Source organism: Mastigoproctus giganteus, chromosome 11 (assembly GCF_048544385.1).
Source record: "Mastigoproctus giganteus isolate SK-2022 chromosome 11, ASM4854438v1, whole genome shotgun sequence".
Lineage (NCBI taxonomy): Eukaryota > Metazoa > Arthropoda > Arachnida > Uropygi > Thelyphonidae > Mastigoproctus > Mastigoproctus giganteus.
In genome coordinates this window covers 81837306-81858345 of record NC_143585.1, presented here as the reverse complement: position 1 = coordinate 81858345, position 21040 = coordinate 81837306, and the positions used below count along the sequence as shown (strand labels likewise).

General features: G+C 36.5%; 1 protein-coding gene across 3 annotated transcripts in view; it reads left to right on the top strand.

Annotated features, from left to right (window-relative positions):
* The window catches only part of LOC150078192 (uncharacterized), a 93910-nt gene extending 73546 nt beyond the window's left edge, over positions 1 to 20364 (top strand). For 2 of the 3 annotated variants that reach the window (XM_090384934.1, XM_090384932.1), the window contains one exon: positions 3972 to 4206. In XM_090384934.1, coding sequence (XP_090241060.1) covers positions 3972 to 4115 — 144 coding nt within the window. In that variant the 3' untranslated portion in view covers positions 4116 to 4206. Of the gene's footprint in view, positions 1 to 3971; positions 4207 to 20260 lie in introns of those variants that run through there. The other variant, XM_090384933.1, reaches the window with a different exon arrangement.
* The last annotated feature ends 676 nt before the right edge of the window (positions 20365 to 21040 follow it).

Here is a 21040-nt window from a genome sequence, read left to right as displayed (position 1 = left end):
CTGCCGTCTAAAAGCCATTAATGATCCCGATTAATTCAAGATGCAGTATAGCATGGTGTAAAGCCCGCCATCCTTGGACCATACAGCAATGGAAACCTGTTCTTTGGAGTAACAAGTCATGGTACTTAAGTCTGATAGTCTTATCTGGGTGTGAATTTTAAGATGCCAAATTGTGGAAAATATCAGAGGACATTTAAAAAAATTGGTGGAGAGCATTCCACAGAGACTTGAGGTTGTCATAAAGGCTAAAAGTTTCAGTACACTATTAGTTTTCCTGAAAATAAAGGTTATTTGTAAAGCAATTGTCTGGCTGTTAATGGTAGGGCAGTGTATACGCTGCTCATAAGCATAGTTTGAGCACCTCAAAAGCTTTTCTGACAAACTGATCCACTAATATTCCCTATTTTTCTTTTTTGTAACTAATAGTCATTTGTGTTATAATGACTTCAGTGACTGCATCTTGCTTATTTTCGCTTCCAACTTAACAGTTTCCCTGCTCTGTACTGCACTGGAATTTTCATAATTAGATTTAATTCTCAATGCTTCTCCTTTATATTTCCTATTTTGTCGTCGTTTGTTCAGTTTCCTTCAGTGCTAAAGAAACATCAAATCGATTGTATTCTTACCCTGCCTGTATTTAAGAAGTTATTCTTTACTGTTTCATTAAACTCATCAAATTTTGCAAAAATTTTGATGTGGTTAATGAAATTTTATCTTCTAAACTTTGTCATCTGAGTTTTAAGAGGCTACATGCTTCGTGTTTGAGAATAGATTTCAGATAGTTCCATTTTGTGGCTTATCATCACGAGTTTTGGTCTTAGTGGAATGTAGTTCATTATGTAATTTTGGCTGTCTTTCTTTCCTTTTGGGCCATCCCAATAAGCCCTGCCTGCAGTATAGGATGATATACCACTGATTAACTCTCTCAGGGCAGGAAAATTTTTCTGGCAATTGTATTTGAAAAGTAAAGCTTTTTTTTAAAAAAAATATATTGTAAAAAAAAAAATCTTTTCCTATTATGAATGAGGGTGAATTACTTATTTCAGAATTGACACGCCTGTCGTCAGTCTGGAATTCTTTGTTATTTTCTGAAATATCCATTTCATGATTTGGATTATTTTCTGAAATATATCTATTTCAGAAAATAATCCAAAACTGTTAAATTTTTTTCAGAAAATTTCCCAGCTCTCCATTCAGCTACTTACTGCTCCTGTTTCGAATACTTGGAAGCTGCCCAAAATAATTTTCAAAGGCATTTTATTTAATAATATTGACGATTGCAATTAAAATTCACTTTTCAGATTGAGTCATTTCGAAATCTCAATAGTTTCGATTTAACTGCATTTAACATATTTGTTAATAAATACTGAAATAGATTCTTTATAAAATGTCACAAATTCAGAAGAAATATGCATGACACTACCACAAAATATCACAAACTGAATAAAAAAAAATGAAGAAACAGTGTTAAAAACACAGAGGTTGAAATTTTTAATGGTCATTTTTATATACAATCCTCATTAGTATTAATCAAGTAGTGCAAGGAAGCCATAGGAATTTGCTGCACTGGCAAAAATAAAAAAAAAAATATCAAAATAAAAAAAATTAATAAAGATAAAAATAGCTTGCTTTCTCTTTCATATTCATGAAGAGAAAAACAGCCTGTATTTTTGTCCTCTTCACGTAGGTTACCAGCATCTCTCAATTTACCCAAGCTGTTGGCCTTAACTAACCTCCCTCCCCCAAGGTAACTTTTCCAATAATTAGCAATATGCAGGCTAAAAGAAAATTTCATACAATCCAGTCTAAATCTCTCTAATTTGAATTTATGTCCCCTGGTTCTGGAATCATAACAGTGCAAAATTTTGCCCTCATTTAAACTCCCCCCCCCACTCAGAAGGAGGGGGTAAATGATAGAGCTTAATCAGGTTTTCTCTAAGGAGCATGGTCGTCAAGCCCTATTGTCCAGATATTCAAAATTCTTTCTTCATACTGTAGTCCTTTTGCAGATGTCACCAAGTGGGGTTGCCTCTCTCTGGACCTTTTCAAGAAACTCAGTCTTTTTTTTTAAGTGCAATCTCCATTCCTGCACACAGTATTCCAAGTGAAGTCTTACAGTTACCTTATACAGTGGGATTACGACCTCCTTATCTCTGCAAAAAATGTTTAATGAATCATCGATAGAATCCCATGGCCTTCTTTGCCCACTGTACACATTGCTTGGAGAACTTTGTTTTACCATATCGTAATGCTCTTTGTTCTCTTTGTTCTTTCACAGTTTTTAATTCAACTGTATGAAATGTATAAGTTATTATGATGTTGCTACTCCGTAAGTGTAAGGTTTTGCATTTTTCCTCATTAAAACATAGCTGCCATTCTTCAGACCAACCTCCAAGCCTGTCCAGGTCATCCTGAAGGAGTGCTACTTGGCTCTAATCATTAACCACTCCCGATCTATAAATTTACTGCAAATTTTGATATCATGCTCTATTCCTTCGTTGATGTCATTTATGAAAATCAAACAACAGTGGTTTTGAAACCAATCCTTGAGGGATGGCACTTATAACACTGTATCAGTCTGAAGAGTAAACATTAATCACAACTCTCTACCATCTGTCCTGCAGCCACCTAGCAATTCATTGTAGAATCTTACCTGTGATTCTGCGTTCCAGCTTATACAGTAACATCTCATTAGAGATTGAGTGAAATGCTTTGCTGAAATCCAAATAAACAGTGTCAAAATTATATGTTGCATCCAGCTGATGAGTAACTGTCAAAATAGTTAACTAGATTAGTTGAATATGATTTTCCTCTTTACAAAATCATGTTGTGCAGCCTTCAGAATTCCATTTCTATCTAAATATCCTTGGATTGCACTCTTTATCATTGCCTCCATTATTTTTCTAGCACTGAAGTCAGACTAACCAGTGTGTAGTTACCCACTTCACTCTTATAACTGCCTGTATATATTGACAATACATTGTCTCTTCTCAATGTATACAGGCAGTTATAAGAGTGACAATACATTGACTCTTCTCACATTCAGAAGAATCTCCTGATCCTGTGATGCCTTCATAGGTAACCCAAATGGTTCATTGCATTCATTCTCTTGATGCCTCCAGAATTACTGGTTCAGAAATTCAAGTCTAATGTCAACAAGTATCTTCTTTCATCTTCTCAACCATCAACACACACAGAATAGGTTTTGATTTCTTTCGTGTTTAGGGTTTTCATTAAAAAAATGCCATTGACACCAGGAACTTTACTTGCTTTTAGGCATTATTATTATTATTTTTTAAAATAAACACTCATCTGCAATTTCAGTATCCATAATTATATACTGCTCAGCCTCTCCTTGCTCTGATGGGTCTTTTGTCTGTAAAATCCGATGCAATGTGCTGTTCAACTATCAGCAACATCAGCTTGGTCATCTAAGACTTTTCCACAACCACTATGCAAAAGTCCGATCTGATTCATTTTCTCCTTTGTATTCGCATACATGAAGAACTTTATGGCTCTGTTGTTTGCTCTCTTGGACAGCAATTGCTCCTATTTAGCCCTTGCCAACCTCACCTGGATGAGCTATTAGGTGTCAACTGTTATGGATGAGCTATTAGGTGTCATAAGCTTTGGTACTTTTTATTGCTCTATAACTGTCCCATGCCATCCCAATATGTACTCAATGAAAGTGATCACACCCCTCAATCCCTTACAAAAAAAATGTAACTTCTTACCTTTAAGCAGAACCTATTATATTTTATATTTCACTACAATTAAACGAATATTTTAAAAATTCAAGTAATTGTACTGAAACAAAAGATGTTTTAGTTTCTATGACATTGGTGAAGCTATTCAGTAACTCTGCACTGCAGGAGTTTGAGGCTTCTGCTGCTATGCTACTGAATATATGTAATTTTTATGTTTAATCATTTGTGTTGTATTTTTACTCATGCACAAATTTTATTTTTCAGTACTGTTCAAAAGAGATGAATATAACAAATGGTACTTCAGGCAAATTTATGTCATTTTCTGATCCTGAAAAGATGGGAAATATTAAAAAGAAAATAGAAAATGTTTTTGAAAAGATTGCAAACTTTTTTAAAAAGGAAGAATAAATGAGCTAAATGGACTGACCTGTATGAAGCAATTTATTGATGAAGTAAGTAGCTAAGTTGATAATTGACTAGGAAACCCAGCCTACACAGGCAGTTTTTGCTTATATAAAAGTTTTTAGTTGTTCCCTGCTTCTATCTTCAAACTGCTTTTGTGATAGTGACCCACTGCCACTTAGACATGATTTGTCAAATAATTATTTTGTGCAAATTTTTATTCATTGACCCGAAGCCTGATTTGATAGGCAAGTTGTGCAAAAGTGATTGACGTATTGGAGAAGTGTTTTGACTTTTTGTCCCGATTATACTACATAGAAGCAAATACCAAGTGTTCTCCAATCCAAATGGATGTATGCTTGACACATTTGTGCATCAAAGTTCTGGCAGGCACTTGAAATTTGCAATAGTTTGATGCCAGACAAAATTAAAATAATATACCAGTACTTGTCTTACCAACACATAACTTGTAAATCGTTAATGAATTTGAAAAATTGTCTTACCCTGCAGTGAAACTGACAAAACATACATACATTTGGATATATTCAGAAGATAAAAAAGATATATAAAACTATTCATTTCACTAACCAATAAAATATATTGAAACAGTGTGCTGGCTTTGTTTCGAAAGCTTTTTTTCAGAAATATTTTCAATAAAATTGTGTCAAAATATTAACAACTGGAATGCTAATATTTTGCAATTGCAACAAAAACAAATATTTTTTGCCAATATCTCACGCACACAAACACGACACAGCAGTTCTCATTAATTCTGACATTCAGATATTATCGTTAATTAACAACAAAACCCCTGGCAGCATGCTGTGATATCTTTACATACAACAAAGATTATATTACATTAACATATCCGAACTTGTTTTTAGCAATGGCAGTCTTTTAATGTTTTAGAAAAAAAATTTAGAAGTTTTAACAACTTAAATGCTTTAAGTGAATTTAAAAAAAGTAAACATCAGTTTGGAGGCCCCATTCAAGTACTAACTGTAGGTGTCATTTATTTGAAGGGATTGTTTTTTGCAAAGCAGCATACACAGATTAATTTACAAATTACAATTAACAGCTTCTTCACTGATAAAATAATTTTAGAAATACTTCGGTGCTTATAAGTTATGATACAAACATTAATAATTTTTTAAGTTATTTTGGGGGCTCAATGAGGTAAGTGCACACATTAAGGATGAGATTACTAAAAGTATATGATGTTAGGCAAACCAGCTAAATTAAATATGGTGACTAATAAAGAAAGTGGGAATTCAATCCATTTGTGGAAATAATGGCCAACTTCATACAATGGAGTTGCCCTTGGATTCTGAATTAGCCAAATTCATACAATGGAATTGCCATGGATTCCGAAGGAATGTTGATGACATCAAGGCCCTCCTCCATAGGCAAAAGCAACCTGTTCACAATGAAGTTGCTATCCTAGTGGGCAACCATACTCCTTTCCAAGTAATTCCTCTTACAACTATCACCATAGAGGCAGTTGCCATTTGCATCTTAGTATGGTTTCTTCTAACGGTTTGTTCAGTATATTTGCCACCTGGGATCAACATCTCCTAGATAAAGAGACTTGCTGCAGACAGGTTGCTTTTGCCTATGGAGGTCATGAACGTCATGAACAGGTTGCTTTTGCCATAGGCAAAAGCAACCTGTTCATGACGAAGTCACTATCCTAGTATACTCTTTTCCAAGTAATTTCTCTTACAACTATGAGTGTGGATGCTATATCTGGGTGGAAGATAACCCTCATTATACAGTGCAGTATGATTACTTTGCTTGCTGCAAACATGAAGTGGTGAAACCCATATTTAGTCTCCAGAGCAAAACTGGCAACTCATCTCTTCTATCATATGGAATAATGTCTTTTGATGTTAAGATGGGCATCAGGGCATTATCCAATATTCTTTACAATTTGAGGGGACAGCTCTAAAATAGTTTTCACAAGTTAGCCATTCAATAGTCCACTGGACTGAGTCTATTATTAACTCTCTAGGAGGTGTCTGGTTATGCATTAGCTGATCCAGACACTTCCTGGAGAGGTGTCTGGATCAGTCTTTTGAGTAGTAGTAGTCAGAGTAGAGGAAGAAATTAGCATAGTACAGTGTCCATACTTCCCAAAAAAAGATAAATCCAAGACTGAAAAATGCTTCCAAAGTGCTGAGGGCACCTTGGAAGCTATCCAATGAATCCACAAAGCCCAAATAATGGCTAAATTCATACAATGGAATTGCCGTGGATTCTGAAGGAATGTTGATGACATCAAGGCCCTCCTCCATAGGCAAAAGCAACATGTTCACAATGAAGTCACTATTCTAGTGGGCAACCATACCCCTTTCTAAGTATCACCATAGAAGCAGTTGTCATTTGCATCTTTGTAGGGTGTCTTCTAAAAGTTTGTTCAGTATATTTGCCACCTGGGATCAACATCTCCAAGACAGACATTGATCTCATTGTGCAACTGCCTGCTTCTATTTTATTAGATCTTAATGGATATAATACCCTCTGGGGTAGTGTAGGCACTAATGTGAAGGGATCATAAAATAAAGCACATGCTAAAAAATAATGAGATCTCCTAAATGGGAATGAAATCATTTTTGCACATGTTTACTGCCATTGATCTCTATATCTGTTCCCCTTTTCTCCATTTGTTCACATTGGTGATTGAAGAAAATCCTTATGAGAGTGACCACTTCCCTGTGATATCTCTTCTGACTGAAACAAGACCATGTCAACTATCAAGGATATCTCAGTGGAAGTTTGATAAGGCTGATTGGAATGCCTTCAGACATCAGGCACAGTCTGACATTACAAGAGTCAGCCAGAACCCGTACTCTACTCTGATAAAATAATGCAGTTACGTGCATTATAGAAGGTATTGTCCATGCAGCAGCAGCAGCAGCAGTTGCAGTTCAAAAAACATCTACGTGGTTTCCACCATTTCCAAAACCTTTCACAATGCACATTAGCAAGAAAAGCCCAAAACAAAGCATGGGGGTATATTCTGCCAGTATCCCACCACAGAAAATTTAATATCCTTTAAATGTGCCCCTCTATAATGCAGGCTGCTAGCTAAAAGTAATCTGGGATAAGAATCAGAAAATGAAGGAAAAATATCTACCATACCCTTCAGTGATCCCTAGAGTGCAAATGGATGTCCAATTGCAGATCAAATGCAGTTTTTAATACTCTAGGAGAAACACTTTCAAAAATCTCTGCAATAACATCATTCCTCTCAGAGTTCTTGGCCCTAAAAGATTTTTTTTTTTTTGTTTTTTTGGTTGGTTTTTAGGAGCATTAGCAACTAAGGCCATATTGCTCTGGGATATGCGGTGGTCATTCCTTGACCTTTCCACATCCTCCGTATTTGATGGTGACGGGCTCGAACCCCGGTCTAATCAAGAAGCATGTGCTGCACACTGCTGCTCCTTCCCACCTGGCTACGGAGGCACCACACCCTAAAAGAGAAACCTTCATTAAACTTCTCTTCAAAAGGACTTGAACCATATACCTTTACACATGAAGAGGTAAGTAAAGAACTCTTTCTTACAAAAGCAAGTGCTGTCAAGCCAGGTGATGTCTTATGATAAAACACATCTATCTTATCACAAACTAAGGCCCATTTTTAAATTTTATTTAATAGACTCTTTTTTTTGACAAAGAATTTCCGAATTCCTGGCAAAAGGCAATTATCCTTGCCTTCCCAAAGCCAGGGAATCCCTACACTGGGTGAAAAAGACCCGAGTTTGAACCTTGTTAACGTGAGGAAATTTTTTGAGGGTCTTTTTCATGGTGTGGCTGAGTCAGTTGGTCTCAGGAGAGGATAGTATGATTTTTTTCTACAGGAAACTCAAAGTTTTTCATTCAGCACACTGACCATAGGACACATAGTTTACAGACCTTATATATGGTGCAATATGGCCTAAGTTGCTGATGTGCTTAAAACCCTACAATGACAAGAAAAGGATCCTAAATATCCAAGTAACTATCATTCCGTTGCTCTGATAATGTCTGTGCAAGATCCTGGAAAGAATGACCAATGCTCACCTTATGTGGTATTTAGAAACAAATGACCTCCTTTCTAGGACACAGTGTGGCTTCCAAAGAACTTAATTAAATGACCCATTTTGGATAATTTAATTAGATTAGAAATTTACTTTCATGATGCTTTTATAAAATCCAAGCATCTGGTAGCAGTTTTTTTGATATTGAAAAAGCTTGGCGATTTGGCATATTGCAAAGACCTCTATAACTTTGGTCTCGGGGTAACCTTCTGTTTTTATTAAAAACTTTCTTTCTAATTGATGATTTGAAGTTCATCTAGGATCCACACACACTCAAGTGTTTTGCCAAGAAGAGGGAGTCCCACAGGGATCTGTTCTGTCATACTTTTGCTATCGAACTATCACAGTCCAACTTCCATGAACAGAAGACGAACCGAGCCCTCTACAGTGATGATTTTATGATATTTTTCATTCATGTGATATGAGGATCATTGAAAGGCAACTACAAAAATCAGTTGATCACTTTACATCTTGGTCATTGGCTAATGAGTTCAGATTTTTTTCACAAAAGGTTGTTTGTGTGTTCTTTTGTTGCAAATATAATTTTGATCCTGACCCAGTACTAAGGCTTGGTGAAAACAACATCCAGTGGCGTACTAAGGCTTGGTGAAAACAACATCCAGTGGCAGCAGAAGTCAATTTCCAGGACTTATTTTTGACAAGAAGTCAATTTCATTTTTACAATATATTTGTCAATATTGTAACATTTTTACAATATATTTGTCACCTAAAGGCAAGGGGCTTAATATTCTAGTCTCTTTTGTCAACTTCATTAGATGCAGATTGCTGTACCTTACTTCATGTAATCGGCACCTCCATAGCCATAGCAGCAGTGTGTAGCACACGCTTCTTGATTAGACCGGGGTTTGAGCCTGTGACCACCAAATATGGAGGATGCGGAAAGGTCAGGGAATGAGCACCACATATCTCCGGAGCAATATGGCTTTAATGCTAATGCTCCTAAAAACCAAATAACAACAACTTCATGTAACTCAACTTTGATTCCCAGATTTATGCTTCTGATAGAGATAGTGCATTTCAATGGATCCAGTTCAATGGATTAAGATCCAGTCCAGTGGATCCAGTTCAATGGATTTAGATCCAGTCCACATCCACACTGTCACTGGAGCATTCCATACATCTCCCATCCAAAGGCTCTATGTTGAAGCTACTGAGCTGTCTCTTTCTCTGCAGTGTAAACAGTTGTCTGTGCATTACGCTTTTAAATTAAAGTCCTTGCCTGATCAGCCCACGTGCAGATGTCTTTAAGCCACGATGGCAAAATCCCTACAACTGACCTTTTTGGTATTCGAATCCAAGGGCTGTTAATTGAACTAAACACGTTAGACAACAATGTTTAGTCATCAAGGTAATTCTTCCACCCTGGCATGCCCATCTTCCAACTTCTCCCTCAAGGTCTGGAAGAAGGCTGCCATACAACTACCTGTTTTCCAGCAAAGATTTTCTGGTAGACAGCTGGTGGTGTTGCAGTGTACACAGATGGCTCTAAGTTAGAATCATGTAGAAAGACAGCAGCTTACCTGGGGGTAAGCTGCTGTCTTTCTACATAATTCTATCCAGTTTCCATGAGGAAGTAGCATTTATACCACTGAGATGGTTGCAATAGAACTAGCCTTGGATCTTATAAAAGCAATGATAAAATATATATGATATACACCAATTTATCAACAGTGAGGTATAATTCTCATCCAGTCCTGTCTTGGATTCAGCAGATGCTTTATTCCCTTTTCAAACTTGAATTTGATGTCCACTTCTGCCAAATCTGGAATGGGGGAAATTATTATTATTATTATTATTAGACATATGGTGCAAGGAAGCCTGAGACTTATGCTGCACCAGCCAAAAAAAATTCCCGAGTTACCCTGTGTGTGTGTGTGTGTGTGTGTGTGTGTGTGTGAGAGAGAGAGTGAGAGAGAGAGAGAGAGAGAGAGAGAGAGAGAGAGAGAGAGAGAGAGAGAGGGGGGGGGGAGGGGAATCGAATCACCAAGAAAGAGAAGAATGATGATATCCAGCTCAGAACTCTGGGTGTGCCAAGTCCATACTCACCAGATGTGAGCCTGCCCCTGGGGTGATTTAGATGGTAACACTGCAAATTCAGCAATCCCCTTACATAATAAATTATACTGCCAGTGGCAAGATTCTTGGCATAGACAGGTCACAAATAAACTAAAGCAGATTATGCCTGTAATTAAGCAAGAGCAGTTAAGTCTGAAGAGAGGGTGTTGTTCTTGTGTAGCTCATAGGTCAGTCATATGACACTCTTTTCTGCTGAGGGCAGATGACCAACCTATTTGTGAGGGAGAACTGTGAAAATATTTTAACTATTCATACTTTTATGGAATGTCCTGTTTTTACCATTGCATAATGCTTATGTTTTACAGATTTTATCAATCTGGCTGAATACATTCATCCAGATTTTAGATGACAGAGACAATATGTCTGACATTTTTAAGTTTTAGTGTATTAATTTATATACACATATTAATTTATCCCTTTATGTTTTTTCTATATGTTTAGCTCTTTTGACATGGTCACTTGTTTAGAGGTTAGCAAATATATTTTTCTATGTTTGTTCTTTATCTTGGCTTGGTGTTATGGCCTTAGTTGCCAATGTGTCAACCTTGAATTTATCAAACCTACCCACTTCTACAACACCAGACGGAAGTTGATGCGCCAATAAAATCCAAATCAAATCAAACCAGATGGAAGTTTATTTTAACAATCGCCTACCTACCTACTGACTGAAAGCAGATTTCCTTCCATTTGTCTTGCAACCATCCTTTCCCAAATCAAGTTATGTCATCAGCATTGAACTCACTTAATCCATCTAAAGCCTTAAACACCTCAAACATATCCTTGCAGGTGCCTAATCATACACTGCAATTTGCAGAATTGAAGCCTTTCTTGGTAAGAGCATCCCCTTTTGTTTCCCTCACTAAGCTTGTTGTTCTTCTCTGCACCCATTCCACCAGATCCATATTCTTCTTCAGTATTAACAGGTATCTTTTATCCTCTCAGCCTTCAACTCATGCGTTGGGATTCTATAAAAAAAAAAACAAACAAATTCCTTGTACAAATTGAAAAAAAAAAATTATTTTACTATTTCTTTATTTAACAGGGTTGAGCCAGCTAGCCTATTTTTAAAGTCAGCTTTTTTAAAAAAATTATTAAAAACTATTGGTTTAAAAAAACCCAAATTTTTAGTATATAGGATATCTCTTGTATTATTGTATCATGTGTACGTTTGAGCTCACCACTTAATGCCATAGCAGAAAGGCCACAGCTCCAGCATTGAGCGCTTCTGTGTTCTAGAGAATATCCAAAGAGCTTAATATATAAAAAAGAAATCTTAAAATGTAATTGTATTGAAATATAGGACTGCTGTGACAGTATTGGTTTTTTCACATCACTTGTTTGGAGAAGTTTGGGTTCGCATCCCACCAGAGACTAGAGGGGTTCTTAAAGGTCTTTTCAGTCAGGGCTATAGTTAGTGATTTCCCCCCCCCCTAGTTTTTCCCAATTTTTCTGCCTGCACAACTTATAATACTACATTGTTCACTCCTAGAGACATAATCACTGGTGCAGTATGGTCTGAAGGTGCGATGAACATCTGTGTGTATGACCAGTGATGCCGATGCACTGTAAAGTCAAATAAAATACACTGATGAGCCAAAACATTATGGCTAGTGAGTTGTTATGCAAATTGAGGTAACAGCAAGTGAACTACGGCGTGTGCTCGGGTCGGGACATGGTATAAAAAAACACCTGATACCGAGTTCCATTAATCAGTGTTACGCTTGTTCTTCGGATGGGAAAGGCAGCGGACTTAAGCGAGTTTGACAAATACCAAATTGTAATGGCCAGATGACTGGGTCAGAGCATATCCGAAATGGCACGGGTGGTGAGATGCTCATGGTCAGCCGTGGTTAGTACCTACCGAAAGTGGTCCAAGGAGGGGAAACCCACGAACCGCCGGTGAGGTATTGGGTGACCACGACTTATCGATGCTTCAGGTGAGTGAAGGCTCTCCCGGATGGTACATGGCAACAGAAGGGCGACTGTGGCACAACTCACCGGTAATTGGAATGCTGGTGACAGGAGTAATGTGTCACAACACACAGTATGTCGAACCCTGCTGAAAATGGGGCTGCGTAGCTGCAGGCCTCTCCAAGTGCCCATGCTAATCACGGTTCACTGGCAACGGTGCCTACAATGGGCACGTGAGCATTGAAATTGGACCTTGAGTGATTGGAAGATGGTTTGGTTTTTTTTTTTTGGGAGCATTAGCAACTAAGGTCATATTGCTCCAAGATATGCGGTGGTCATTCCCTGACCTTTCCGCATCCTCTGTATTTGGTGGTGACGGGCTCGAACCCCGGTCTAATCAAGAAGCGTGTGCTACGCGCTGCTGCTCTTTCCCACCTGGCTACGGAGGCACCTAGTGATTGGAAGAAGGTCAGCTGGTGCACACGTACCACATGATGCCAGGTACGTGTGCATCATTTACCTGGGGAAGTGATGGCACCTGGATACACCGTGGGACGAAAACAAGCTGGTGGCAGCAGTGTCATGCTTTAGGTGATGTTCTGCTGGGATACCCTGGGTCCAGTCATCCATGTGCCGGGCACTCTGACGTCTACCACCTACCTAAACATCATTGCTGACCAGGTACACTCTTTCATGGCAACGGTCTTCCCCTCTGGTAGTGCCGTCTTTCAGCAGGATAATGTGCCATGACATACCACCTGGATTGTTCGAGACTGGTTCATGGAACATGAGGAAGATTTCCAGGTATTGCCCTGGCCTCCAAATTCCCCAGACATCAATCCCATCGAGCATCTGTGGATTGTGTTGGAACAGCAACTCTGATCTGCGGCATCTCAACCACAGAACTTATAGGAGTTAAAGGATCTGCTGGTTACGTGTTGGTACCAGATACCACAAGACATTTAGAAACCTTGTAGCATTCATGCCTCACCGGGTACGAGCTGTTTTGACTGCACGTGGAGGATCAACATCATGTTAAGTAGGTGGTCATAATGCTTTGGCTCATCGGTGTATAGTAAGTTTCACTTAAAGATAAGAATGTACATTTCTTTTCTCAAGGTGGATCAGTTTTGTGAAGGTTATCTCTTGATTTTCTGCCATGCAGCTATCATCACTTTTTGTCTCCATTATGAGAACTACCACTGGCTTGCAATGCAGTTTTATGTTTCGTCAACCGCCAATGCACTTAAACAAATTCAGAATGTACACTGGAAAATGCTGTTCTGGTTTGTTATAGGCATCGGTTATGTCATAATTACACATTAACTACTTTGTGCTAGTGCTACCTAGATAAGGGCTATGTATCTAGAATTTGAATGGATTGTTCTGCCATGTCTTCCATATGATCCCGATCCTATGCCATCAGAGTTTCACCTGTTTGGTTGCACCAAACAGGTGAAACCTGTTCTATGCAGGATGACATTCATGGAGGAACACCTCACCAATGACGATGCTGTCGCTGTGGCCATCTAGAAGTGGCCCTTGCAGGCTGACAGCAACTTTTACAAGGGTGGATGTAGGTCCAGGTTCACTGGTGGAGAAAATGTATATAAAGTGGTGATGAATATGTAATGAAAAAAAAATTCAAGTACAGGTGACCCTTGTATAACACAGTACCTATACAACGCGGTTTATAAATTGTGGCTATCATTGTATGACACGATCGTGGTTTCGATATAACGCTATCTACAAATTGTATTGCTTCTTTTCACACACTTTTACCACGTGACTTAAAAATCAAACTTTATGTTCGTTAAATTTGCGTCTGCTTGTATAATGGGTGTAGTTGCCAGAACCGAATTTATATAAGGGTAAACGCATACTTACATACATACATATTTTTTTGTGTAGTGCTAATTTTTTACCTTATAAAGAGTTAATTGTTGCGCAAGTAGTTATAAATAGTGAATTTATTCGGGGAATACCCCTTGGCAAATAAAAAAATTATTTTTCATAGTAATGGCCACCAAAACTGCAAAAGAAGGAAGAAAACCAACATTGAAAAGAAAATTCATTTCTCTTGAAGGAAAAATTAAAATCTTGGATAGGTTGAAAAATGGAGAAAAACAAGGAGTTGTTGCAAGGACTTTGAATTTAAATGAATCAACAATTCGTACAATCAAACAAAATGAGCAGAAAATAAGAGATAGTGTTATTGCTGGGTCAATGATAAGTGCAAAGCGCGTTGCTCGTGATATGTGATATTTTAATGGAAAAAATGGAAAAATCTCTAATGGTTTGGATTGAAGATTGCACTCACAAGAAAATCCTTTGAGTGGAAACCTTATTAAACAAAGAGCCCTCAAAATTTATCAATATTTAAAAGAACTTGAACAAGATTTTTCAGAAAAAAGCTCTCACCATGAATTTTGTGCCAGTAAGGGCTGGTTTGAAAATTTTAAAAAGCGATTTTCTTTGCATAATCTTCAGCTCCAAGGAGAATCAGCATCAGCAGATGTAGATGCTGCTTGAAAATTCCCAGAAGAACTTTTAAAAATCAATGAAGAAGGTAGATATAGTGCAGACCAGGTATTCAATGCAGACGAATTTGGGTTAAACTGGAAAAAAATGCCAAAACGCACTTATATATCGAAAAATGAACAAAACAGCTCCTGGATTCAAAGTTTCTAGAGACAGAATTACTCTACTGTTTTGTAGTAATGCGTCAGGTGATTACATGACAAAACCAATGTTAATTAACTGACCTTTAAATCGCTATGAAATTAAAATTAAATCGCTACAACAATTGCTATGAAAGCGATTGACAAGTCCACCCTCCCTGTTTATTGGTGAGCAACAAAAAGGCATGGCTTACAGCTAGCATATTTGAAAATTGGTTTTTTATTGTTTTGTTGTTTTTGTTTTTTAACTGTTTTGTGCTTGATATAGAAAGATACATAAAGAAAAAGAATATAGACTTTAAAATTTTACTAATTTTAGATAATGTGCCAGGGCACTCAAAAAATGTAACCCATCCGAATATTAAAATAATTTATTTGCCGCCTAATACAACGTCATTTATTCAACCCCTTGATCAAGGGATAATTTCAACATTTCAAGCGTATTATATTCGTCAAACATTCGAATTAATTTTGGAAAAAATGGAATCTAATCCAAACATGACACTGCCTCAAGTGTGGAATGAGCTTTCAATATTTAATTGTGTAAAAATTATTTCTCTATATGTAAAGGAGTTAAAACCCTCTACACTGAAAGGTTGCTGGAAAAAAATATGGCCTGGTGTCGTCCTTAATCAAAATTTCGTACCTCCCGCAGATGCTGAACTAAGTCGTATAACAAACATGGCACACATTTGTGGTGGCGAGGGATTTTCCAATATGGTTGAAAATGAAATTTGTGAATTAATTGATGAAGAAACAGATTTAAATGAGGAGGAATTGGTTCAATTAATAGAAGACGGTAAACCAAATACAAATGGCGAGAAAGTTCTACTGAAGATTCTGATTGTGCTGAGTCTTAAAGAGTTCATTCTAAAGAAATTAGCAGAAGGATTAAATTTGGCACAAAAGTTAGGAAGTTATTTTACGGATAATGATCCCACAACAGAGTGCTCTGAAAAATTCAGAAGGACAATTGGACAGTTGTTTAGCTCCATATTATGAACTTAATAAAAAAATTGCAGCATAGTGGTAAGCAAGGTCTTATTACCGACTTCTTGATAAGAAAACCAGCTGAAGTACCCAGTGAGAATTATACAAATGATGTTGAAGAGATTTCAGGTGATAACGACATCTGGCCACTCGTAAATGAAGGATATCTACGAAATATTTTTTCTGAAGACAGTGATGACAATTAAAATATCCATTTCTTTAATTTTGAAATTTATGCGTTATGTGAAATGAAATTTATGCACAATTCCTAATTTTATGCTATGTATTTGTTAAATAGTTATATGAATTCTTGAATGAATAAAATATGTTTTTGTTGAACGTCATTGTTGTTTTTATAATTAAAAAAAACACTACGGAACATAACCCTACATTTTGTATGAAACCTGAACCTCATATAACGCATGATATTTCTGGAATCTAACCTCCGCGTTATACAAGGGTTACCTGTATTTAGGAAAATGAAGTATATAGCATACAGTTTAAATTGGCATATCTGCAGTGATATCCAAGAATAAAATTTGGAAGTATTATTTTAGAGCAACTCTTGTATTTATTATCTGTTGTAGGTTTTACTTATGTCACAAAGAATAAAATCTTAACATCATATAAAAAGTGCCATTTAAAATGACACTTATGTTGTAAATTCATAGGCAAGGTGTTTCCTCCGTTCTCTGAAGTTTTTGAATCTCCTTAGAGACTGGAGGGATTTTTAAAGGCTTCTTCAACTGGGCCGTAGTTAGCTGATCTCATGATGACCAGTTGTCAGAGGGAGAATAGTTCTACTGAGTTATTCTGGGTTTTTCAGCCCCCCCCTCCTCCCACAACATGTAAGTTAGCTTGCAAACACACACACCTGTACTGCCAATAATACACTGGTATACAGTTGGTTTTATAGTATATCAATCTAAGATAAAATCAGTGGAGACCATTGAAGTAACTCACTCTGCTTATATTCATTTGGAAGTAATACCTACATTATAAAACTCAGATTTACTTTATTGGTGAAGGCCTCGTCAACATCAGATTTTTTTTTATTGTGATTGTCAGTAATTCCCTCCCCACAACGTACTGCATACTGTATATATTGCATACTGTGTATTCTATGTATTGCATACTGTATATAAAGATATGGTAAACTGAGAATTCTCATTTTGAATAGAAAAGAAGGATGCATCAACGTTTTTTTTCTTTCTTTTTTTTGTAGGGAAAACATTAAAACAGTGTCTAACAATACACATGATCTATATGCATAATTTCTTTATTAATACATTGCAGGAAAAGATATTACCTCACAATCTGTAATAATAATATATTTTAACAGCTGTACAAACTTTTATATTAGATTAAAATATTTAACAGCATAATCATTTGAAAGAATGCTTTGCTCTTATGGAGTGAAAATATAGACATAATAGTGATGCATTTGGCATAGTTCTTCTGAGCAAGTAAAAATTATTTTTATAAATAACATTTTTAAATATTTTAGGTTTAGAGGAATGGAGTGCATCAAAGTAGACTCTGAAATATTAGATTAATTATAAAATGGAAGAGTGGTGATTCAGGAATCCAATGGGAGGTATGCATCTTCTATAATGATTTAATCATTATTACATCAGTAAAACCTTAAAAAAATAACCACAGATACAATAAATACAACAACAAGCGAACCAAAGGAGGAGTACTTTGGAAGAAAAACTTGCACATCAGAATATGCATATTTTATATAATATTAAAGTACACTTTGTGTAACTAGTAGAAATTACTTTTAATAATTTTCCTTGTGTGTGATAAATTAATTACTACTAAATTTGGATATGGTTGTTAAATTCCTCAAATAAAAGCATACTTGCATGATTGTTTTCTGTCTTGAATATTTATTTGAATTTTCAATTTCTTAAATATAATTTTTTTTAACAATGATAAATCACTTCTTTATACTGCTTGCTTATTTGAAATTCCATGTGGGAAAGAAAAAAAAAATATATATAATAAATAAAAAAAAGTGAGAGGAAATTGAGGAATGGAAAGGAACATGTCTCATGTCTGTGAATTGCATCTTCTTTGAGCATGTACCTCACCATGAGAATAAAGAGGGGTGAATTAACTTCAAAAGTAAAGCACTGAGAAGAGGACTGGTCTTTTTGAGATCATTTTCAGTCACTGTGCAAGGGTGGGCTTGGGAGAACAATGGTTATTAAAGGCATAGGGCAACTGCATGAACTGGTGAGTCTGTGCTGGACTGGTGATTAGTGAATTTGGTTTTATCTTGGTGCCACAGTCCCAAAAAATTTGACAGAAGGGTGTAGGATTTAATGATCTTGTTTATATTCTGGATTGATCACCAAGGTCAGAGGAGTTTACAATAAATTATAAATCAATCATTAATCATATTTAGTTGTTATGTTACTGCATTCTCACTCCTGACCACTTGGCTATGTCAGGTCTATGTGGGGATACCCAAGTTTGTATTTGGTTATGGCTAGTGCTTCCATGGTTTGTAATTTGTAGTCACTGTTTTCAGTGTTATCAAAATTTTGGCTTCATATATTAGAGGCATGTGAGCATGGAGATCTCTGTGGGCAAAGATCCACTGCGCCTCCGTAGCCAGGTGGGAAGGAGCAGCAGTGCGCAGCACACGCTTCTTGATTAGACCGGGGTTCGAGCCCGTCACCACCAAATACGGAGGATGCGGAAAGGTCAAGGAATGACCACCGCATATCCCGGAGCAATATGGCCTTAGTTGCTAATGCTCCTAATAACAAACAAACAAACAAAGATCCACTGTATATGCTATAGGTATGGAAGTAAGCACATGTGTTGGGGGACATCACTGCTGCCATATCTGACTGATGTACTTTGCTGGGCAGCCACAATAAGATTTATGTTGTTTAACTCACCGATGTCCTAACTAGTTTTTAAGGAATTTTTAAATAGCCAGTGGTGACAGAAAGAAAACCTACTTTTATATCAGTTTATTTGAAGATGTTTTTAGTTCTGTGGGCCAAGGAACTGAAAGGACACAATAGTGGAAGGTTAAACTCATGTGGCATGGAGGGCAGTTTGATGGAATGCAAAAACGACCTCATTTATTACTGGGCAGGGGAATAGCTCCTAGTACAGAAGAAAGAGTGCAAATATCATAGCTCATGCTCAAAGTTAGATTCTACAGAGAAGTACTTCTTAGCATTTAACACCTGTATGAATAAGACATCTTGTTACTTGGAGGAGGGGGGGGAAGATGGTGTGAACCATAATGAAGGAACTGACCTAAATGTCTGTTGATGCAGGAGTAGAGAGAAGAACCACTGTTTTTCAGTGGTAAGATTCAAAATGTTTATGCTGCCATTGGACTCAATATCTTGATAACTTCAAGGGGGTACAGCAGTCTGGGATGAAAGGAATTAGATTCTGTTAGGAGGTGGACTAGATACTATGATAAGAATGTTGTCTGCATATCTGGCAAATAGTTTGATTTTGAATCTGCAGTGTGGGGACACATTCAGATCAGTTTCTTCATTATGATTCACACCATTTTCCCCAAATGTAAAAAGATCTCTTATTCACAAAGTAATATTGCTCTATAGAAGCAAATTTGAGCATGAGCTCTGATATCTGTGCTTGTCCTTCCACGTTAGTGGTTGCCCCCCATAATAAATAGGGTCATTTTGTATGCCACTGAATCACCCTCCACACCACATACATACCTTCCAAGAAACTGGCATTATTGTGTCCTTTCCCTTTCACAGCATCTTGGTCTGCAGAACTAAAACATCCTCAAACAAACTGATAAAAAAAAGTAGATTTCTCTTCTTATGCTATCATTGGCTCTATGTTTAACAATCCCTTCAAACCTAGTTACAACATCAGCAAGTTAAAAAAATGTGGTATATCTTATTTTCAGCAGGGCTGCTTGGAAAATTAAGTCAGTTCAACATTGATCAGATATGGCCACAGTGACAACTACAACATGTGTGCTTCTTCCACACCCACAGCTTGCACAATGGATCTTCACCCACAGTCCACACATGCTCAACTCCATACTCATGCGCCTGTAATAGACAAAGTCAAAATTTTGATAAATATTAACAGTGACTACAAATTATGAACCATGTAATCCCCCCCCCCCCCATGGTGGCAGGTACACACTCCAGTGAGTTGCATTTAATGGACATGCACTTTTCCATTTGTCAGTTTCCTCTCTCTTTTATTTTTATTAGTTTCCCTTCCCACATGTATTTGAAATAAGCAGTATGTAAAGAAGCTTTTATTTTATTTTATTTTTTTTTTATGATCGTTGTTTGGATAATTAAAGTATTTTCCATTTCTTTAAATCTTTATGTAATCCAAAATCAGAAATCACATTCTGTTTTAGGAGGCCTTGTTTACCTTGTCAAGATTAATATTAGAAAAATGTCTGAAGATGATTTTCCAGTGAATGCAATCACCCTTAGAGCACACTTGTAATATACATTCCTGCTAGCTGTACTGCTTGTATGATAATCATATAACTAGGCAATAAAAATGAAAATTACTTTATATTTTCTACAGAATTCTGATATAATAATAATAATAAAATCAGTTTACTTCAATTACAAATGAAATACATTAAATAATGTAAATAATATACCAAAAACAGTTACATCCCATTTTCTATGTACAAATAAAAACTGCTAGAAAGAAATAATAATGAAATAAACAAGCCATATCTAATAATGCTCAAGTTAAGAGATTGTGTTACAGGAAAGCTTTGTGTTAATACACATATCTTGGAAATTATTTTCCCATATAAAATAAGGATTATGTTCTAAATCAGGCATGAATACCCCTCCCCCACCACCCAACAGATTCAGTTCTTCATATTAATGTTTTGCAGTATAAGTATTTTTAATTAGAATGATTATAATTACATACAAAATCATTTAATGTCTTATATATATGTACTGTATGTACTAAATACAGTAATAACCAATCGTGCAGTTAGTTTTATTTTCATTATATGAACTAGAATTCACGACAACTTAAAATTATAAAACATTATTAAGAAATCAGTTTGTTTTAAGCAAAACATCACTTAACATAAATAACAAAACCAAAATGGTCCTTGAGTTCTTACGTGTGCCATTACAGAAAGAGAGAGATGTTAAAGAAACTT